The sequence below is a fragment of the Leptodactylus fuscus genome, chromosome 8 (genome assembly GCF_031893055.1).
Source record: "Leptodactylus fuscus isolate aLepFus1 chromosome 8, aLepFus1.hap2, whole genome shotgun sequence".
In the NCBI taxonomy this organism is placed as follows: domain Eukaryota; kingdom Metazoa; phylum Chordata; class Amphibia; order Anura; family Leptodactylidae; genus Leptodactylus; species Leptodactylus fuscus.
In genome coordinates this window covers 12,587,846-12,607,783 of record NC_134272.1, presented here as the reverse complement: position 1 = coordinate 12,607,783, position 19,938 = coordinate 12,587,846, and the positions used below count along the sequence as shown (strand labels likewise).

General features: G+C 45.3%; 1 protein-coding gene across 1 annotated transcript in view; it reads right to left on the bottom strand.

Moving 5' to 3' along the window:
• The window catches only part of PKD1 (polycystin 1, transient receptor potential channel interacting), a 73,348-nt gene extending 54,539 nt beyond the window's left edge, over positions 1-18,809 (bottom strand). The window contains exon 1 of the mRNA XM_075284679.1: positions 18,395-18,809. Coding sequence (XP_075140780.1) covers positions 18,395-18,654 — 260 coding nt within the window. The 5' untranslated portion in view covers positions 18,655-18,809. The remainder of the gene's footprint in view (positions 1-18,394) is intronic.
• Between the last annotated feature and the right edge of the window lie 1,129 nt (positions 18,810-19,938).

The following is a 19,938-nucleotide window of genomic DNA, read 5'->3' as shown; positions in this document are numbered from 1 at the left end:
TGCAGAGAATTTGGCTTTGAAGGAATATTCCACTAAAGCCAGTCAGAGACGAAGAGATCATTCCCTTCATACTAACCGTTATATGGGACTATATGGGTCAGGAGGGAGATTTATATTACAGTATGGCGCTCTAAGTGTGTGCATGTGTATGCGCACCAGACCTTTAAATAAGCTATGACTGCTGAGCCTGTATACGTGTCAGTCTTCACTGATGTTCTTTCATTCTAGTCATGAACCAGGAAGTCCAATAACATTGTTAACAAAAACATTCAAAAAGCAGAAAGTCACCATTGCCAACATTAAACATAGTATACGTCAAGGCCTTCCTGTACTTTGTGTTTTCCGATATTGCGGCCCTGGAGGCCGTACTTTATGGAGTGTCCGGCTGGAAATGACTGATGCCCCCGAGTCCTTGTTGTCAGAGCGATAAATCCTTCAGGTCACGATCTTAGGCCAATGCTTCAATACCCAGAACGCTAACCAGCAGATGGTGCCGAATATCTAAAGTTTACGACGCCAATGCCATCTGAATGTAAAAGTAGCCAAACGCCATAAAGCTGGCAATATTAGATTGTCAGCGCCCTGCCCTATCTTGACGCAGATCCGCAGCAGAAACCGCCGCGGCTTCCCCGTCAAGACAATCCCTCCGGACTAGGCCCATTCATTTGGGCCTGATCTGGAGCAGAAAGCCGCAACTAGCCGCGGCAGGCGCATTTTGATCCGGATTTTGACGTGGACCAAAAAACTACGTGTCAACTAACCCTTAAAAGGAAGGGTTTATTTATGAAAAACATCTAATCTAATCTGTTTATATTTTCTTTTTTTTTTTTAAATGTAGATTGTGAGCCCCACATAGAGCTCACAATGTACATTTTCCCCTATCAGTATGTCTTTGAAATATGGGATGGAAATCCATGCAAACACGGGGAGAACATACAAACTCCTTGCAGTTGGTTTTTTGCCCTTGGCGGGATTTGAACACCAGGACGCCAGCGCTGCAAGGCTGCAGTGCTAACCACTGAGCCACCGTGTGGCCCCTAATCTGTTTATATTTTCTGTACATTATTATGGAGACGGCCATCTTGCCTGAGCTTCTCCTCTGCTCACAGCACTTAGTGATCTGCTTTACAGCACAGTCATGGCCATAGGTAATAATAGTCTGGAGCCGACTCACTGAGGTCTATGGGGTCTCTGTGCAGGGAGGGCAGAAGAGAAGCGGTGACGTCATCTATTGTCAGTAGTGATGTAATCATGGGTCAGAGGTGTTATCGTCTATTGTAATCCTCTCAGTGATGTCAATGAGTGACAGCTACAAAGAGTCATTATTAGGCTTAGTAGCCAGAGTGAAATTTTTTAAAAAAATTAGATGATATAGAAATTTTTTTTTTTTTAAAAAAAGGGTTATTTTCTGGAGACGCATTTCTATGTGATCTACTGGTTGACACGGCGCTCGGAGTCAGACCACCAAGGATCAAATATTACCAGACTTACACTAAATTCACATTGGGCATCCGTTCTTCTGGTCTCTTGGAGGACACCAACGGAGCCCGAGTGACCCCACTGACTTTGGATGTCCATTCCTTTTAGGGGAAATCGTCGGATGAAAAAGTTAGACTTTCAGGACTTTTTTGTTCCGCAATTTTAGACACTACGACAGACTCCGACGCGGACGAAAACCTTTAAGGAACATCTCCCCCTTAAAGTCAAATTAACAAACCTTCAGACTGGGGCTGCCACTCAACTTTCCTAGCCAGGAGTGATCAATTGTCAACTTCCACCTAGCCAGACGGATTTGACATGCTGGGAGTTGTAGTTCTACACGGAGTGGAATGCTCCAGGTTACCGAGAAGGAAATACCTGGAAGACGTAGACCTCCCCCTCCTCCTATTAACTCCTCCTGTTACTCATGGAAACTGTGGCCTGGCTGTGGTTTTCCTGAGGCCCACTTTATGAAGTACCAGCAACTATTCCAGAAGTTTGGGGAAAAGGGGAGGGGGTGGCGGTGACGCATGAGCGTGGGCGAGCGCTTCTCGGCCCGTTCCCTGCACATGGGGTTAAATTACAGTTGCAGATTTATTTCCATAGGAAAAGAAGGACGCTTCAGGAAGCCATGCTGTATCACAGATGAGGAAATCCCGATTTATGAGGCCTGGCAAGGCATGGCTGAGGCTCAACAAAATGTTCAGACTGAAAGTCGCCTGAATTTGCCTCTTAAAACCCTCTGCCATGTTGTTTTTGAGAGAGACTGGTCCACTGCGGCCAGATCTGGCGCTGCGGAGGCGAGCGCTTCTTATGGTACAGGAGATGCAAATGCAATTCCACTGACTCAGTAGCAAAGATGTCTTTTCTAAGAACTCGCTGTATTGTGACGTTCCTCTGTTATTCCTCAAGGAAAGGTATGACTATTTTGACAGCTGGCGATTACCATTCCTCTGGTGGGACAGAAATGTCCCTATGCGCTCTACTTACGGAGAATGTCAGAACACAGAGAACAAATGGTTAAACCACAAACAGGATTTCGTCATCCATTTCCAGGTGGAATAACATAGGATCGGCAAAACACAAAGTTCTAAGAAACTTAGGAGGAATACTTACAAAAACAGTCATGTAAAGAAAACGGACCAGGCTTCTTTAAAGAGTCTGTCCAGTTTAGAAACCCCACTTGGAAAGTTTAGAGTTAATAGAGGGGGGGGGGGTGTCTACTATTCAGGACCCGTGACCTTTTGGCCAAAATGGTAAGTGGTTACAAAGAGCGTCCATCACTCTGGAGAACCTGTCTTTAAAATAGAGGCAACCCGTTGATTTGAATGGATGTTGTGTAATACTCTATTTTCCCTGCGGGGGCGCTGCAGGAAAATGTAACACTTATTTATAGGTTTTCGCACAGATTACAGGCAATGCCAAGGAATCTTTGTATTTAACGTATTGTCAAGCGACCCTTCTAAAAATTTAGGGATTCTCCAAAGAGGTGAACCTTTTAACTGGCACGGCCATAGTCGGTGGTCCTATCACTTGGACAAGTTCAGTAACTTGCATGGTCAACTAGCGGCTGAGTATTTGGGAAATGATATAGGGCTGGTGGGCCTAACTACAACGTTGGCTACAGGCCTCCCCTTCTACCCCATATAGACGGTATGAGGACCATGGCCTCAAGAGGCGCAATGGAACAGATAGACGATTATCCAAGGCCAGTCTGAGCCATCTGCCCCGTTCCGCCAGTTTTTAGATTCCCCCCCAGTGCTTCAGAATACAAGACCGTGCCTCGCATTGTGATGAAAGGGTTCCTGTAAACTGATGTAAACACCCAGAAACCATAGTTCTGGGAACACAACATCCGCTCCACGACTAAGCTCAGAACATTGTCCAGTGATCCAGAGCTCAGGACCCAGCCCCCGGGATTTAAGATCTGCCTGTCCCGGAAGAGCCACAGCTGGAATGATGAGCAGACTGGGATCGGCCTGCAGCAGCGAGCTGTAAACATCTGTGGATTCCAGACACATTGGGTAAGGGAACTGATCCCTCCTTCATGTGCGGTAAGGAAAGCCTCAAACATGCAGACCAAGGTATATGAAGAGGAAAACATACAGCCATATTCTGGAGGGACCACCAAGACAGGGCAGGCTCTGCAAGTAGTTGTTGCGCACCTGCTGACTATCTGCAGTCAACTTTTTTTTGCTGGCGTAGCAGTTCACTGCTCTCTTACACATATTGGGAGAGATCTATCAAAAATAGTGGAGGAGTTGTCCGTACAATCCCAAGTCGAAAAGCAAATGAAAGCAGCAACTTAAAGGGGTTAAAAATATTGATGATCCTAAAGATGGTTCATCAATACCAGATTGGTGGAAGTCCAACATCAGACACCCCCAGTGATCAACTGTTTTCAGCAACTGCTATACAAAGAACGGAGCAGGAAGCAGATAGCGCTGTTCTCTGTGTAGTGTCCAGACCAGGTACTGCAGATCAGCTCCTTTTAGATGCAGTGACTAGGTTCCCCCACTACACAAAGAACAGCACTGTCTGCTTCCTGCTCCATTCTCTGTATATCAGCTGCTCATCTACTAGGGTTGTAATCCCCACAGATCCGATACTCGTGACCTGTCTTTACAATATCTCTAGCCTGGAAAACCCCTTTAAATCTTCACTATGGACACACGCTCACCAATTTTGGTAAATTTCCACCAAATATATGCGCATTTAGATGAACAGACACGACGTGTTGTAAAACTTCAGTGATCTAGTATACTATGTATACACCAATGTTAACCAAAAATTTCAACCTGAACCAGGTAGATAGATAGGTTAGGGTCACCCGAATCCAATGGTGTTATTCCCTTCTGAGTGGCTCCCTTTGTTGCAAATGTGGTCTTTGGAGCAACAGAAATGCCCTCCCCAAAGAGCTTATGTGCATATTGATGTAACCTATCTATCTGCAGGGCTGGGGTGATATGCTGGTCCTGGTGACAGTAACCTATCTATCTGCAGGGCTGGGGTGATATGCTGGTTCTGGTGACAGTAACCTATCTATCTGCAGGGCTGGGGTGATATGCTGGTTCTGGTGACAGTAACCTATCTATCTGCAGGACTGGGGTGATATGCTGGTTCTGGTGACAGTAACCTATCTATCTGCAGGGCTGGGGTGATATGCTGGTTCTGGTGACAGTAACCTATCTATCTGCAGGACTGGGGTGATATGCTGGTTCTGGTGACAGTAACCTATCTATCTGCAGGGCTGGGGTGATATGCTGGTGACCCTAACCTATCTATCTGCAGGGACATACTGGGTTCTGGTGACAGACTCCCTTTAAGGTTCTCTCCTCATGACACGTTCCCTTTAAGAACAGGAAGTATAAGGGATACGGAGCTACAAATATCTAATGTATAAAACTGGTTTCTCCTCTCCGTGTCTGTAAAGTACATTAACCGGTGACATTTGCTGTCTTCCTGTGCTCCTCGGATCCCTCGTATGCCGGCGGGAGGGATTACATTGCAGTTGGCAGTCTGCAGAGAAGTTAAACCAGGCTGTTCATTTTAATGGGATTTGATAAGATTTTAGCACGGGTCATTGCCAGTGGCACTGATCTGTCCAAAGTGTCGGGGGAAGCTGGATTACAGCTAATAGCATGGTGGTGTCATACTGTAGCTCAAGTAGGAAGAATACATTTATTATCTTGCTGCATATTTTCCTAAAATGTATATTTTAAGGATATATTAGGTAACAAGTCAGCAGGTTATAGTTCCATTTTGTTAGAAGGGTAACCCAAAAATAAGCTGGTTACAAGCTGCCCAGTTGCTAGGACCCAAAATGATCAGCGATGATCTGCAAGAGTGTCTAGCAGGAACTTTTCTAGTATCCTACAGCACAGCTGCTGGTGAAATTAAGAATTACATGGTATCAATGGAAATCAATGAGCTTCCTTAGTGTCTGTGGGTCCTCCAGATAGAAAGAGAGATGATGCGGTAGCCATTTACTCTGATGGAGATCCCAAACTATTATCTGTAGGATAAAGGGTACATGTCTTATTGCTGGGGTCTGACCACTAGGATTCCCAATGATCACAAGAATGCAGGAGTGGTATTATGTGTATAGCCACCGCTCCATTTTCCTCTATGGGGTTCGCAGTGATCCTTGAACCAATACTGGTTTTCGACCCTTTATTTTATATCAGTAAACCATTGTACTTCTATCTCCAGGCTATACCCAGGACATAACACTGAAAAAAAACCCGTAAGCCTCAAGGACAAACAGTGACCCGAGAGACAAAGAATAAAGCGACCTTGTCCCTGTCACATGCCGAAAATCAAAATATACCACAAATGATTAACTCTCCTGCTCTCCCGAGGACGGTTTCGTTTACCAGTCTCTCTAGACAACCAAGAGATGTCAATGGGCAGAAGCACATGTGCCGTTACCTGGGAATATGGTGTGTCTAGGTCATGTGCCAAAAGGACATATTACGAGGAACTCCATGGTCTAATCCCAGATGCCACGGAGCCGATGGACCTAAAAATCTAAAGCTGGAACCCTACATCTTTTGGTAGAAAGCTGGACTGTAATACTGTGCAATAATAATACCACCATACCGTACTATCCATAGACTACTGCCATATAATATACTGCCAAAAATGAGAAAAAAAATGTGAAAAATTTCGGTTCCTAGCTCTTTGGTGGAAATATTCTTTAACTTGCATCGTGTGCAGTTCCTAAAGAGACAGTCTCGATACTCCGTATCTAGTTGTTCTTAAAGTGACCCCGTCTCCATAATTTAGCATGCTGTCTTTCTCTGCTGGTGCCCCCTAGTGATATTTCCGCAGCCTTACAGATTCCTTAATAAAGCTTGCTTTAATTATATTCTTACCATGAACTCGATGTGAGTAATGGAAAGTGTCTGACATCATCCGAGAAGAAGCGCTTAATGACAAACACGAAAATAGCTTCATGGCGTTCTCACTATAATTTTATAACAGAACCGATCGTGGTAATAGCGTTCGTTCCGGCACAACGTCAACGAAAAAATATTTGAGAATTTGCTGTGTATAAAGTTATGTAATGACAAAAGGATGGGATAAGATCATCTAAATATGGAATAGACGTACTACTTAAAGGGATTGTCCACAAGTATACTTTTAAGGATCGTTGGGGGTCTCACTTTTAGGATCAAGCTATTACACTCTCATTTATCCATGCTTTACACTGCAGTTCTGCTTGTTCACCATGCCTGCAGGATATGATCTTCAACAAGACAACACACTTGGGTAAATTAGACTTTTAGTCTACTTTATAAATTGAAGCTGATTATTTAATCATCTTATCGTTGCTTCTGAAAATGGTGGCTCAAGATTTCCTACAGTGGCCACTACAGGAGAAAAGTAGTATTGCATGTGGTACCATGTACTCACTGAATGCAACCAGTTAGTACATGGATGGAACGGTCTACCATAATGAGATCCTATTGGGTTCATATAGAGGGCCCATGAGACCACCCCTATCAGAAATTTAAAGGGGTGGTCTAATATTATGTATGTTGCTTAATGAGAAGTTCTGTAACTTCCCAATCTATTTTATACATATTTGCCAACTTTTGATAATCCCTGCCCACTTTGGGGGTGCAACACATCCCTTTTTGTTGCATGTCTCCCCCCTTTTTCATGATGTGACCAACACAATGCGCCCACGTCACATACAACAGGACTGAAAGACTGTCAGATGCGAGAGAACTCCCCTGGACCAGGGACATTTGCCCACTCTTCTAGGACAATGAGACCCCTTTTTGAGGGAACCTCTCAGAGATTTTGGAAGATTTGGAAAGCATGACTTCATGTCTCAATTGCTCTGCCTGCTGTCAGTGAATTGAGGCCTACTTGATCATAAACAACTGTAGAGAAGTAGGATCCGTAGAAGTGGAAGACCGTCTGCCCCTAAAATTAGGCAAGGATTTCATAATGGGTAATCAACAAGAGATGAAGATCAGCATCACTCCGTGGAAAATGTAGAAAAAGTTCTTTAATCCATTTCAAACGTAAAAAACATACAACAATGAAGAAAAAGTGATGACAAAAAACACATTAAAAAACGCCGACGCGTTTCAGAACACGCAGTTCCTTAATCATGGCTTTAAAAGCCATGATTAAGGAACTGCGTGTTCTGAAACGCGTCGGCGTTTTTTGTCATCACTTTTTCTTCATTGTTGTATGTTTTTTACGTTTGAAATGGATTAAAGAACTTTTTCTACATTTTCCACGGAGTGATGCTGATCTTCATCTCTTGTTGATTACCCATTTCACTTGCTTTTCTGCCCGGAAAGCTGATCGTGCACCCCGGTTGGAATATCAGAACACACACGGTGAGCTCCAAACATTTTCTTTTTTGGACTTTAAGGATTTCATAAATGAACCTTTAAGAGCAAGTTGTCACTTTAAATAAAGCCCCACACAATTCAAAGAGAAAATATGCAGATTTTTCCCATTATCCATAACATAATTGTTAATATCGAGAGGCTGCGAAGAGGTTTACATCTCAACACGGGCCAAAATGAGAAGAAAAACACATTTTATGGACAGCCAACATTCACCAGATGTCTATGCTCAGCCAGGCTACAGGCTGATCCAGGACAGCGATGAGCGCCGCCCTAGGAGGCCATGATCAAAGTGGTTGTCACCAACGTCCCATCTACAGGATGGACACAGCAGTATTATGGGGGATACAGTTAACCCTGTCGTGCCTGCACTGGGAAGTTGGGTGCGAGTCATGGAGAGGCAACCTGTGACCATTACCACAATGATTCAGAACTCTATGATCCATGGTCATGACATCTTGGACTTTCTCCATCATCCTGTCTGTACCGGTTAGTATCGGAACGTCAGACAATCAATGATATACGGTGGCTGTGTCTAATCCACTGGAATATACCGTATCGTATACAACCACATATGTTATTGATTGAAGAAAAGGAGTCAATCTGGCCCGATTCACCAATGCGTGGAACCGACTTAGAACACCGTGAAGTCTATGTCTAAGTCTATGCTCGCGAACAAAGTGACCAGAAAAATACGACTATTCACTTTTTCGACAATGTAAAAGTGACAAAAGGTTGGAAAAAGTGGCACAGTAACTTCTTAAATATGGCGCTCATACCTAATGCCGGAAAACTGGCACTCAGGTCTGGTGTGATGGTGTTGAAGTTGGTGGGATATCTAAGGGACTCCTCCAAGAACCAATTTGACTTTGTTACCAAGCACCATAGAAGATTTCAAGAAGTTAGGCACCAGTTATCACCCCATTGATTTGGCCTGAACCCCGACTATAAAGTGATCTGAGCCCTTATGTATAGAGGCAGTAAACTGCTGAATAAAAGACTAGCAAAAACTATAAAAGGCCACAAAAATTTGACCACGGGCCTCTCCTCCTATTTCCAAAACCCAGTTTTCAGCGAGCACATTTAGAGGATGCACCTCCCTCCAAAATGTAATACTATAATAACATTGAAACGGTTAAATGGGATGCTACGCCTTGTTCTGCTGCTCCCAGGACCACACCTTGATCCAAGAACATTTCGGGAACTGTAAGCCAAAAATCTGTGCAATGAAGACGTGTCCAAAATGGTTAGTTTGTGTAACCAGTCCTGAGTATCCCACGATGATCTCTAGCTGCTGCGAATATCCCACGCTCGGAGCTTCACTTATCTATATTTACACCATTCACACTTAAATTCCAGAATCATCGTCCCGTGACAGGCGCCGGAGCATGACTACAACCCATCTGATCCAGAGGTCAGCCTTAAAGGGCATCCAGACCTTTAATAAGGAGAGGTCAATGGGAGGATGTGCACCCACAAAAATGTTGGAAAGTTTCCTTGCGTTTTGCCTTTGGCTGATGGGAAGAGTATAAAGGCTTGTGTGTTGGCTCCATCCAGATGACCTCCATAAGTCTACATGGTCAGCACTTATTTTTGGCCAACTGATTTTTTGGATACAAACAGGTGCAGTGAGTGGGCCTGTGTACCCTCTAACTAGACACCATGTATAACAGGACACAGATCAGTAGGGGAATTTATGAACCTGATCATGCCAGTTTTCTGGTGTAACAAGAGCCACTCATTTTGGTGCATGGCTATTTTGCCCCAAAAATGCTGCAAAGTGCCCCTTTTCCTTTCATAACAATGAGCACTCGGGGATCAAGATGCTTTACTGATATATCAGCCCAACAAATTTGATATAATGCACACAGAAAAGTAGCGTAAATTAAACCTGAAATTTACGCCCGTCCCCGAGTTGGGCGGAGTTCAATTCTGGTGCAAAGGACCTCCCGCATCGTACCAGAATTATTAAGAGGCCAATGCCTGTTCTGAATTCTGTCAATAATAAGACTGGGGCATGATGCGCTCTAAATATGCACGATCTCTACAAATTATGTGCCAAATTTTTGCTTTTATCACTACTAAAAACATCAAACTGGCGCATGGACTCCAAAAAGTTCACGTTACTTTTCACAGCAGGACTGAAGTCACATGAAACTAAAATTACGGCCTGCGTTGGTTGCTGTTGTATAAGGCTACATTCACACTTCCGGCTTGTGTTGAACAGCACACACTTCAAAAATTTCCATAGGCCACACTGCATACAACGGAGGCCATAAGAGGGTCCTTTTGGCCTCCAATGTGCTGGTATACGTTATAGATGCAAAGGACCAGAAACATAGGACTGCGCTTCACCCATTATGTTCAAGATAGCTTCATAAAACTTTATTGAGGTTCACAACACAACGCGTTTCGGGTCTTACCGACCCTTTCTCAAGTGTACAAGAACTTATGCCGTCGGTTGGACGGTGTACGTTATTTATTCCATGACATATGGTTACGGTATGACGTGATGGTAGTGGAAACTTACAGACCCCATGTTCTTCGGCTGAGATTGACAATACAGTAGAATAAGAATTTTTTGAAATTTCTGATGCCCTCTAGACTCCATATATAAAAAGGTCCAGACGATGTCAGAATCAGAGGGGGTATGGGTTTATGGGTCTTCATTTTCCGACACATGTTTTTAGTTGGACTTCCCCTTTAAGTACGGTATTTTTGACCTCCGAGATACTAAACATAACAGTGCTCTGCAATACACAGAGTAGATGTTGTGTCCTGTAATCCTAGACAGAGTCCAAAAAGGCACATTTCTGTGTGTGAACTACGGCCTACGGGAAGACGGAGGTTAATTTGATTGTAATTAGCCGTTTCCACTTCTGAGCCAAAATTCCTGACACTGGACAGAAACTGGTTGACGGAGAAATGAAGAAAAATGACAGTGAAGCAGAATTTGATACCTCCCCTTACAATGTGCGGCTCTGTTCTATCCTCCCTTTTCCTATCGACGCTCCCTAAAATTACAAATTGATGTTCTGGGCAAGAGATGAGAAATTCTACTAAGTAAATGGACGGGGAATTAAAAAATCTCAAATAATTCGGCATCGAGTAGTTCTCAAAGTCAGAAGAAGAAGAAGGAGAAAATTTAAAGGGCAACTCCACCCAAAAATAGGGATGCCAAAGCATACATGGACCTATACAAGACTACGGCAGCTCAAAAATAGTCCAGATTTTTTTAAGGTCCTGGAATAGGAGCTTAATAAGTCAAGAGAATACGTCTCAACCAGAGGATCCTTTGGTGGGCCCAGCTTTAAAGACGGTAACAGGTACAGGGGTCCAGTAGAAGATGGTAGATGGGCCCCTAGAATCATGTTCTGTGGGCCCAATGGATAAAGGAGTCCATTGGCTGCAACCCCTAGGTCATTGGCAAAGTCGCTCACCATTGATATGAAAGGGCAAAAATAAAATATTTCCAAAAACAAAAAAAATCTAAAATGTTTCCATATGCTGCAATCTAAACCTTGCAAAACATGGGAGTTGTTTCCCATCAGCTTTCATGAGAAATGTAAGTGGAATCCGGGCCAGTTGTCAAATTCCAATTGGAAGAGGGGGTGTCATGTGATACATCTCACAGACTGACAACTTGAAGGGTGATTGAAATTTTATTTTGTGAAATTTACATGGCAACTTGTATCATGTATTCCCTGAGGCGAGAGAGGGGCTTACAACAACAACTGTGATATTCCATAGTCTGCAGCTAAAGGTAAGTCACCAATTCGGGACCCCCAATCATTTAGCTGGAGTTTCGAGTGGCTACAAAGGCATCTCTGGAGGACTGTGACCCATGTAATTCCTCAAATCCCCTGTGGTGGTGCTGCAGGGAAACAGAACACTTGCCGATCAATGCAATACTGATCAGCTTACTTTTAGGAAATATTTCAAACAAAAAGGAAGGAAATCGCCTAGAAAGAGTTTTTCAGTCAAGCTGGAAAACTCATGGAGGACTGGGCTATTCCTGTTCCTCCGATGGCTACGCCCGTCAGGCTGGAAGTGAAGCTGCACCGGCGACTATTGCGGCCAGTTGAGTCCCAATAATGTATTAGCAGTTACCCAACAGATGACCACTAGGGCTCGAGATTGGCTGCTTCACTTCGGCCCCGACCAGTGCGGACAGGGAAAGGATCGAGGAACCCAATACTGCAATGGAAGACTGGAAGTATGTGGTTAGCCCTTCTTTTTTTATTTTCCCCGACCCACGGCCTTCCCCTTTAAGACTGTAAGCCAATTTCTGTGTTATAGTGGAACTAATTTTCGCTTCTTTCATTCTTCAATAAAACAAACCACAAAGAAATTGACTTCTAGGGTACAACTACTACAGTGACCCCCGGGCTGTGGAGTCGGAGTGGGGCCCAGTTTTGGGTGGAGTTAGTGGTTAGCCCTACCAAATTTACAGCCCTGACCCCAAGGCAACATCCGCCTCTAGTACTACACATTCCAAACAGATGTAGCAGAGCTGCATTGGTCTATTTATACCCCCATAGACTGCACCAATCTCCGCTATTCCACAGTACGAGGCTCGATACACAAACATCGGAATATTCTGTCACATAAGTTCACGGCACATTCACAACATATTGAAGTATGTTATTCCTTGTAGTTGGCAAGTGGTTATCATAAGCGGCTCCAAAATATCTCCAAATTTATAGTCCCAGCACCTCTTCACGCTCCAGTGCAAGTGGCCAAAATACATGTGAGAAGCGCTTTCTATCCAAGATTACGGGCTTGTTCACATACTGACTTTTCCATCTGGATATCAGGCCTTGTACCCACATGAATATCACATGTAAAGGCTCAGTAGTGAGGTAATGGGACACAACGAAACGTTAGTGGCGCAACTTTTACCCCCTTTTATTTAGCGATTTCTATTGCTCCTACAACAACTAGCGTTTTAGCAACCCCACCGGGGGGGAAATCAAGAAAATCAAAAGTGTTGTGGGGAGTTGTGTGCTACAATACTGTGTAAGCGGCCATTTTCTTGTGGCCGGTGGGCATGCGCAGTCGGCTTAGCCCTAGGCCTAGAAGTTTGAAGCCAGCGCCGGAGGAAGACGCGTGAAGAGGACGTTCCTGAAAAAGATGGAGGCGGCGCTGAAGAGTTCTCTCGCAGCATTGGGGACGCCTCCAGTGCTGTTTGAGCGCTGAGGACCGCCCCCAGTGCTGCGAGAGAACTCATTTGCATACCGACAAAATCCAGGATCTATACCAAATGGCGGCGCGGAGAAGACATCTAAAGGTAGGAGATGAATAGCCTTTCTTAAGGCTATTCCTATGTGTTACTGAGGAAAAATTGAGTTTTAATGATAGGATTCCTTTAAGATCATTTATTCCAGTTTACGGACGCAATCGCTGAAATCTATGCAGTTACAAGCTGGTGAACATTCTAGAGTAGGTGCGAGGCCCAGCGGGGGAGGGGTCTCGTTTATGAAGAGGCGTGCGACTAGTCAGAAATGTTGTGGCTGTTCGGTCGGTGCCAGGGCTATGAAGACTGGCGTTCAATATGGCAGTCTTCATAAATATCTACCTACGTGCTCAATTCTATCAGTCAGTGCCATAGGCTTTGGAAGGGGCAGGCAACATGCTTGAGGCTAGAACACCCCTTTAAGGGTTGCAAAGGTACCCACTAGTTGATTAATTAAAGGGGATGTCCTCTATTCATAGAATAGAAGATAAATTGCTGATCTGTGAGGTTCGTCTGCTGAAACCCCCACCCATCCTGAGTATGTGGGGTGTTTTGTTCAGGTTATGAATATAGTGGTGGCACCCCCGCTTTGTAACTCTGGTGTTCTCACTGAACCCCACCGATGAGCAATTTATCCTCTATCCTAATAATATCCATTTTTATTATAATACATTATTAACATTCTAATGTTTCATGGTACAACCCCTTTAAGAAGCCCATATACAAAGTCTCATACTGCTCGTAGCTCAGGTAGATACCACTGTATCCAGCCTAGACAATGCTCTGCGAGCTAAACAGCTGCAACTCCAGACTGATCCACTGCACCAAACCTTGAATTCTCAATTATAGACTTGATCAGGTCCCAACTAAAATGATATCATGATCTATAGAGGTTTATACACAATACAATACACAGTAATCACAATACAATATGGCCGCCTACACTCTACTAGGGCAAAAGTCAAACTTTCTGCGCAGGGAGACATTTCCGTGAGGTTGTCGCTCGTCTGCTGAGCCGTCGGAGGCTTTCCTATAGCCCCAGGCACACGGGGAAGCTGCTTTACTTTAAGACGTTACATAAGCCCTACAGACCCTGCCGTCCTGTCCTATGTGAAGACCCGGCGCAGAGGCGGCTCTGCTCTCTCCTGGTACTGCTTTACTGCTCCCAGCTGGGAGATCTGCAGCTCTTTCCTTCAATGCACATTTACACATAGTTCACATTCCACCCTAAAGTTACCATGGCGAAAACTCTGCTGGATAAAACGGTTCGTACGTTTGTGGGGTTTTTTCTTTTCAGAAAGAAAAAAAACGTAAAAAAATAAAAAGTTTTAAGGCGTTTATAGTCGCTCTATAAATCGTAGCACGATACAAAGTTCTGCAAGTTTCTAAAATACCCCGAGCTTCTAGTCCTCCCTATGTTCAAGATCTCTGTTGGACTGTGTTCACATCTGCATCGGAGTCTGGCAGATATCATGGACGAAAAAGTCCTGCAAACCGGAACTTTTTGTATGACAGAAGCGGACACCTGACGGACCCCATTTTAGTCAATGTAGTCACTTGGGATCCTTTGCTGTTCTGCAACAGACTGGTAGAACGGACACATTGCCTTAAAGGGATTCTACCATTAAAATCGAATATTTTCTCGCTAACATGTAGGAATAGCCTTAAGAAAGGCGATTCGTCTCCTACCTTTAGATGTCTTCTCCGTAGAAATCCCGGTTTTCGCCGGTATACAAATGAGTTCTCTCGCAGCACTGGGGGCGGGCCCTAGTGCTCAAACAGCACTGGGGGGCGGTCCCCAATGCTGCGAGAGAACTCTCCAGCGCCGCCTCCATCTTCTTCAGGAACGGGCTCTTCACGCGTCTTCTTCAAACTTCTAGGCCTTGGGCAGCCGACTGTGCATGCCTGTCGGCCACAAGAAAATGGCTGCTTACAAAACTGTGTAAGCAGCCATTTTCTTATAGCCGGCGGGCATGCACAGTCGGCTTTGCCCTAGGCCCGAGGCCTAGAAGTTTGAAGCCAGCGCCAGAAGAAGACGTGTGAAGAGGCTGTTCCAGAAGAAGATGGAGGTGGCGCTGGAGAGTTCTCTCGCAGCTTTGGGATGCTCCCAGTGCTGTTTGAGCGTTGAGGACCGCCCCCAGTGCTGCGAGAGAACTCATTTGCATACCAAATTAAACTGGGATTTATACCAAATGGCAGGCTGAAGAAGACATCTAAAGGTAGGAGACGAATCGCCTTTCTTAAGGCTATTCCGACGTGTTAGGGACATAAAATTGAGTTTTAATGATAGGATCCCTTTAAATCTACAGAATGTACATTTTTTCAATGCTTTTTTTGCTGTGGATTTTAAAATGCATAGGGTGAAATCGAGGGGAAATTTGCAACAAAATCTGCATGAAATACTACGGCAACACGACAACTCTGGCCGCAACCACAGATCATTGCGTCACCCTGCGATGTCAAGAGTACCAAGAATTCTAGTCATGAAAACATGGAACACTGCGGAACGTTTTTGTGACTAGAAGTTGTAGTTTCAGGACTCTTGGGGTCACAAGGCGACTCCATTCGCTGCCATTGAAGAAGGAGTCGCAAGGTGAGACAGCAATCTTCGGGCAGCTGCGGAGAAAGTTGCCGTGTAACCCTGCAAACTGATAGTAGGTTCACACTAGCGCCAGCCTATCCGTTGTTCTGATCCATTCGAGGAACTGAACAACGGATAGGCAGACCACTGCAAATGCACTCAGTCTACGTTTGGGGTTTCCATCCCCGAGTCCGCCTTTTTTTGGTGCAAACCCAGCGGACCCCATTATAGTCTATGGGGTCCGCGGGTTTCCACAGGTGAACGCTTTTCTAAGTGGATTAGGTTTCCGTCCCCAACAAGAGATCCTGACAAAGGTGAGGGGTGGAAACGTAAAGGGGGTCCCGGAGTTATAAGCCCCTGTCCCACAAGTCACAATTTTTGGTATAAAATTAGCCAACTTTCTCCTCCCACTTTCTTTCACAGGGACATCAGCAGTTTTGGCCATCGACTACTTATATACCAGTCACTAAGATACTTAGCAACTTTTTAGGTCCCAGACCAAGCCGTTCCTCTCTTGGTGGCCCATTAGGCACCACTGTCTGGTAAAAAAAAAATTGGGATTTTGGCAAGTCCAACATCTTACCATAGGAAAAGTCTCGCTCATCAGGGCGACCTAACACAAGAGACTGGCCTTGCTGTCCAATCAGAGCTCAGCTTACAGTTCTGAAACTGCTCTGCAAAAATGAAAGCTATGCTATGATTGGCTGCTATGGGAAACAAGGCCTATTTTGATCATTGAAGCCTAGATTTATTTAGAAATTTTGATTTCTGGACCACTAGAATATTAGGATGGCTCTTACAATTTAAAGTGTTTGTATACCCCTGCTGTAAATCTTCACTAGGGGGCACACTTGCACCCATTGATTCTTAGTAATCAGATAGATTGAAAGTAGCCATCCGCTTATGGCCTCCTAGATTGTGAGCCCCAAATGAAGTCACATGGGTCACTACTTCTGACAGGAAGTGTTACTTAGTGGTCAAGGCGGCCGAGATCAATACTTCTGACTGGCACCTTGCCTGACAATTTAGCTGACGCAATGGCATCAACTATTTCAGCCTTTACACAAATGGTCAAATCTGGAGGCAGCCTGCCCAAAAGCTGACGGAGACATATCTTACCCCCCCCCCCTTCATTTACATGAAAGTCAGTCACACTGACGGGCACCTTCTGGGCACCCTGGCATACATACTGTCCATATGGGGGACACTGACTTGTCACGCACCTCTCCCCATATCTGAATTTCCAAAATGAGCAATAGCAGGAAATAAACAGGAAGTCATAGGCGACTATCACACTGCCAGGAGGGTGGGGGTCTATCGCTAGAAGAAATGTTCCCAAAATACGGAATATTACCAGCTACAAAGCCGACATTATAGTATGACGTGTACACAGCGGACTGGCACAGTCACTAGGGTGGCACCAAGCTATTATAGGGGTCCTATTGATGGTCGCAGTGGCTTCTGTGTGGCTTTGCAACTTTTCCGAGGCTTGTAGTGTCTATTTATGTCTACAGCCTGGTTTCTGCCATGCCCACTGCAAAATGGACACCAATTCCTGTCCTACAGAAATCAATGGCAAATATCCTGCTACATTAACCACAGGAGCAAATAAGACACGTCACGCCAAACTGGTGCCACACAGACCCAATGTCCCACTGGCACGTATTTGGCAGCCTGGTGTATTCTGACTTCAGATGTCGTGCGCCATGTCCATTGCCAACCCAGTCCGTGGAGATGACTATCCCAAAACCTTGTGCCATAGAAAACATGTCAAACCAAAGTTGTGCCACATAGATCCAGCGTCACACTGGCACGTATCTGGTGTATTGCTAGGTCACATGTCGGGAGCCATGTCCATTGCCAACTTTTCCTTGGACATGACTGTCCCGTAACATATGATTTATAGTGATATGGGAGCAACTAAGACATGTCGTGCCAAAGTTGTGCCACTCATAGGTCTGGCTGCCTAGTGTATTGCAACTTCAGATATCGAGTGCCATGTCCATTGCCAATCTGGGTCCTTGTATGTGACTGTCCTAAAACACTGTGGCACAGAAGAGGTTACAGATTTATACTGGAAAGGGAGAAACATGTTGTGCCACAGTATGACATAGATCTGGCAGCACTTCAGAAGGCGGGTGCCATGTCTGTTGCCAACCTGGCCCTTGGACATGACTGTCCCATAATACTGTGGAATATAAGGGGTTACTGATGGGGGCGACTAAGATGTTGCTCCAAAGGTGTGTTAGACAGTCCCAGTGGTGTGTACCTGTTACCCTGATGTGCCAGTGGGATATATATGGCAGCCTGTCAGATGTCGTGTGCCATGTCCATTGCCAACCTAGTCCTGGCAGCATAGCGTAAAAGAGATTACCCTCAACTGCAACTCCTGGCAGACACGTCTATTATGTAACTCAATGTCAGACTTTTTGCAGCAGAATTTTTTCCTCTACCCCCTAGTTTGCAGAATCAATAGAGGGCACGGTTATTGATAAGTGGGGCGCCCTAGCCCTAAAGGGTTAAATATGGTTGTCGTTCCATCAGCCTACATTGTAACAGGCGTTGAGAATAACACACATCACCCCCGAACACAATAGCAAAGAGTTGGAAAAAAGTTTTACAAAGTTTCTAAAAAGTTTGTGGTTGGCATGCGGGTGAGGTGATCCCAGTGAGGGCACTGGGGTAGGGGGGTGCAGAGGTTTTAGCAGGCTGGGGTATACTCACAGCACTGTCACACTGGCAGGGACAGTCTCCAGGTCCAGCAGCCCTGCACCAGAGCAGTTCACCAGGCAAGCAGAGTCGTTGGCACAGGTACAGTTACCCGGGCATGGCTGGCACCATCCCGCTGCTGCCCCCGATCCGAGCCCCAGCAAGAGCCCAGCAGCAAAAAGGAAGAAGAGGGGGCAGAGCTGCAGTCCCAGCACAGGGGGGGAGGCGCCATCTTTTCTTCTTAGGGCTTCAGCCTGGGCATTTCCAAAATGCATAGCTTACTCACATCGCATGGGATCCCCTGCTGCCCCCCACAGCATGCAAGACTGGAGAAAGCCCCGATCCCGAGCCCCGGAGTCCTGGTCCCAGCTCAGTGCAGGCAGCGCTCATCCAAGCCGCCTCTGTGTGTGGGTCGCTCTGCCTTTCTCTGTCCTGTAGGGGAGGGAGTATGCAGTACTGCATGGGGAACGCTAGATGGCGCTGGAGAGAGTGGATCTTGGAATTCCAGCAGCATCCTGCTGTCATTCCACTTCGCTCCGCTAGAGGGCGCTACGAATAACTCTTCTTTTGTTCAATGACAGACTACATCATATCCTTAATAACTGGGAGCCATGCAGGACTGCTTATTTATTGCCTTATTTGACTTTTGGTTTCTGCTAAGCCCAGAAACACCTATTAATGACATAACAGGATGAAATATTATCCCACCATGACACCTCTCCTAAGCCAGGAGACTCCATTCTGATGAAAATCTTCGCTTCTTCCCTTTTATTGCTTGTATCTGTTCATTATGAGTCTTCTGGACCTCCTACCTTGCAATACCATAGCTAGCAGGCAGGGGGTCCTAGTGTGGCATGTGCTCTGGGTGCCTAGGGGGAGTAACTACAATGCACTATATCCCCTGGCGGGGGCATTTAGACTAAAGCAAAGCTCCTGGGCCCTAAATGCAACATTTTAATGGGGCTCTGACCTACCTAATGGTTGAGGGGCCTTTGGGGCCCCAGATGAACCAGGTCTCATCGCTACACCAGTCTTCTAGATTAAAGTTTCTGCACTCTAAAGTTAAATCTGTACTGGGGTCGCTTAAAGGGGATGTCCAGGAGTGTGATATTGATCATATGTCCTTAGGGTAGGTCATCAGTATCAGATTAGAGGGGTCTGACACTTGGAAACCCACGGATCAGCTTATTGAAGGGGTTGCAGACTCTGTACTGCTTACCAAGCACAGCGCCATCCGTTGTATAGTGGCTGTGCTTGGCATTGCAGCTCAGTTCCATTCATTTAAATAGGAGCTTACCAAAACTCCACCATTGGTGATCATTCTGGGTGGACTTTGCCAATCTTATACTGATGGGCTATCCTAGCCATAGCCTGGAAAACCCCATTAACCATTACATACCAAGGTTACACTTCTGTGTTATTCCATGTCATAGGGATCTATAGGCCTCTGCATCCGCTATTAGGACCGAACCATATCTATGGGGTATGACATTTACTGACCCTTATGAAAGTGACATGTATAGTACGATAGAGGTCCCAAAATGCAACAAATGAAATGC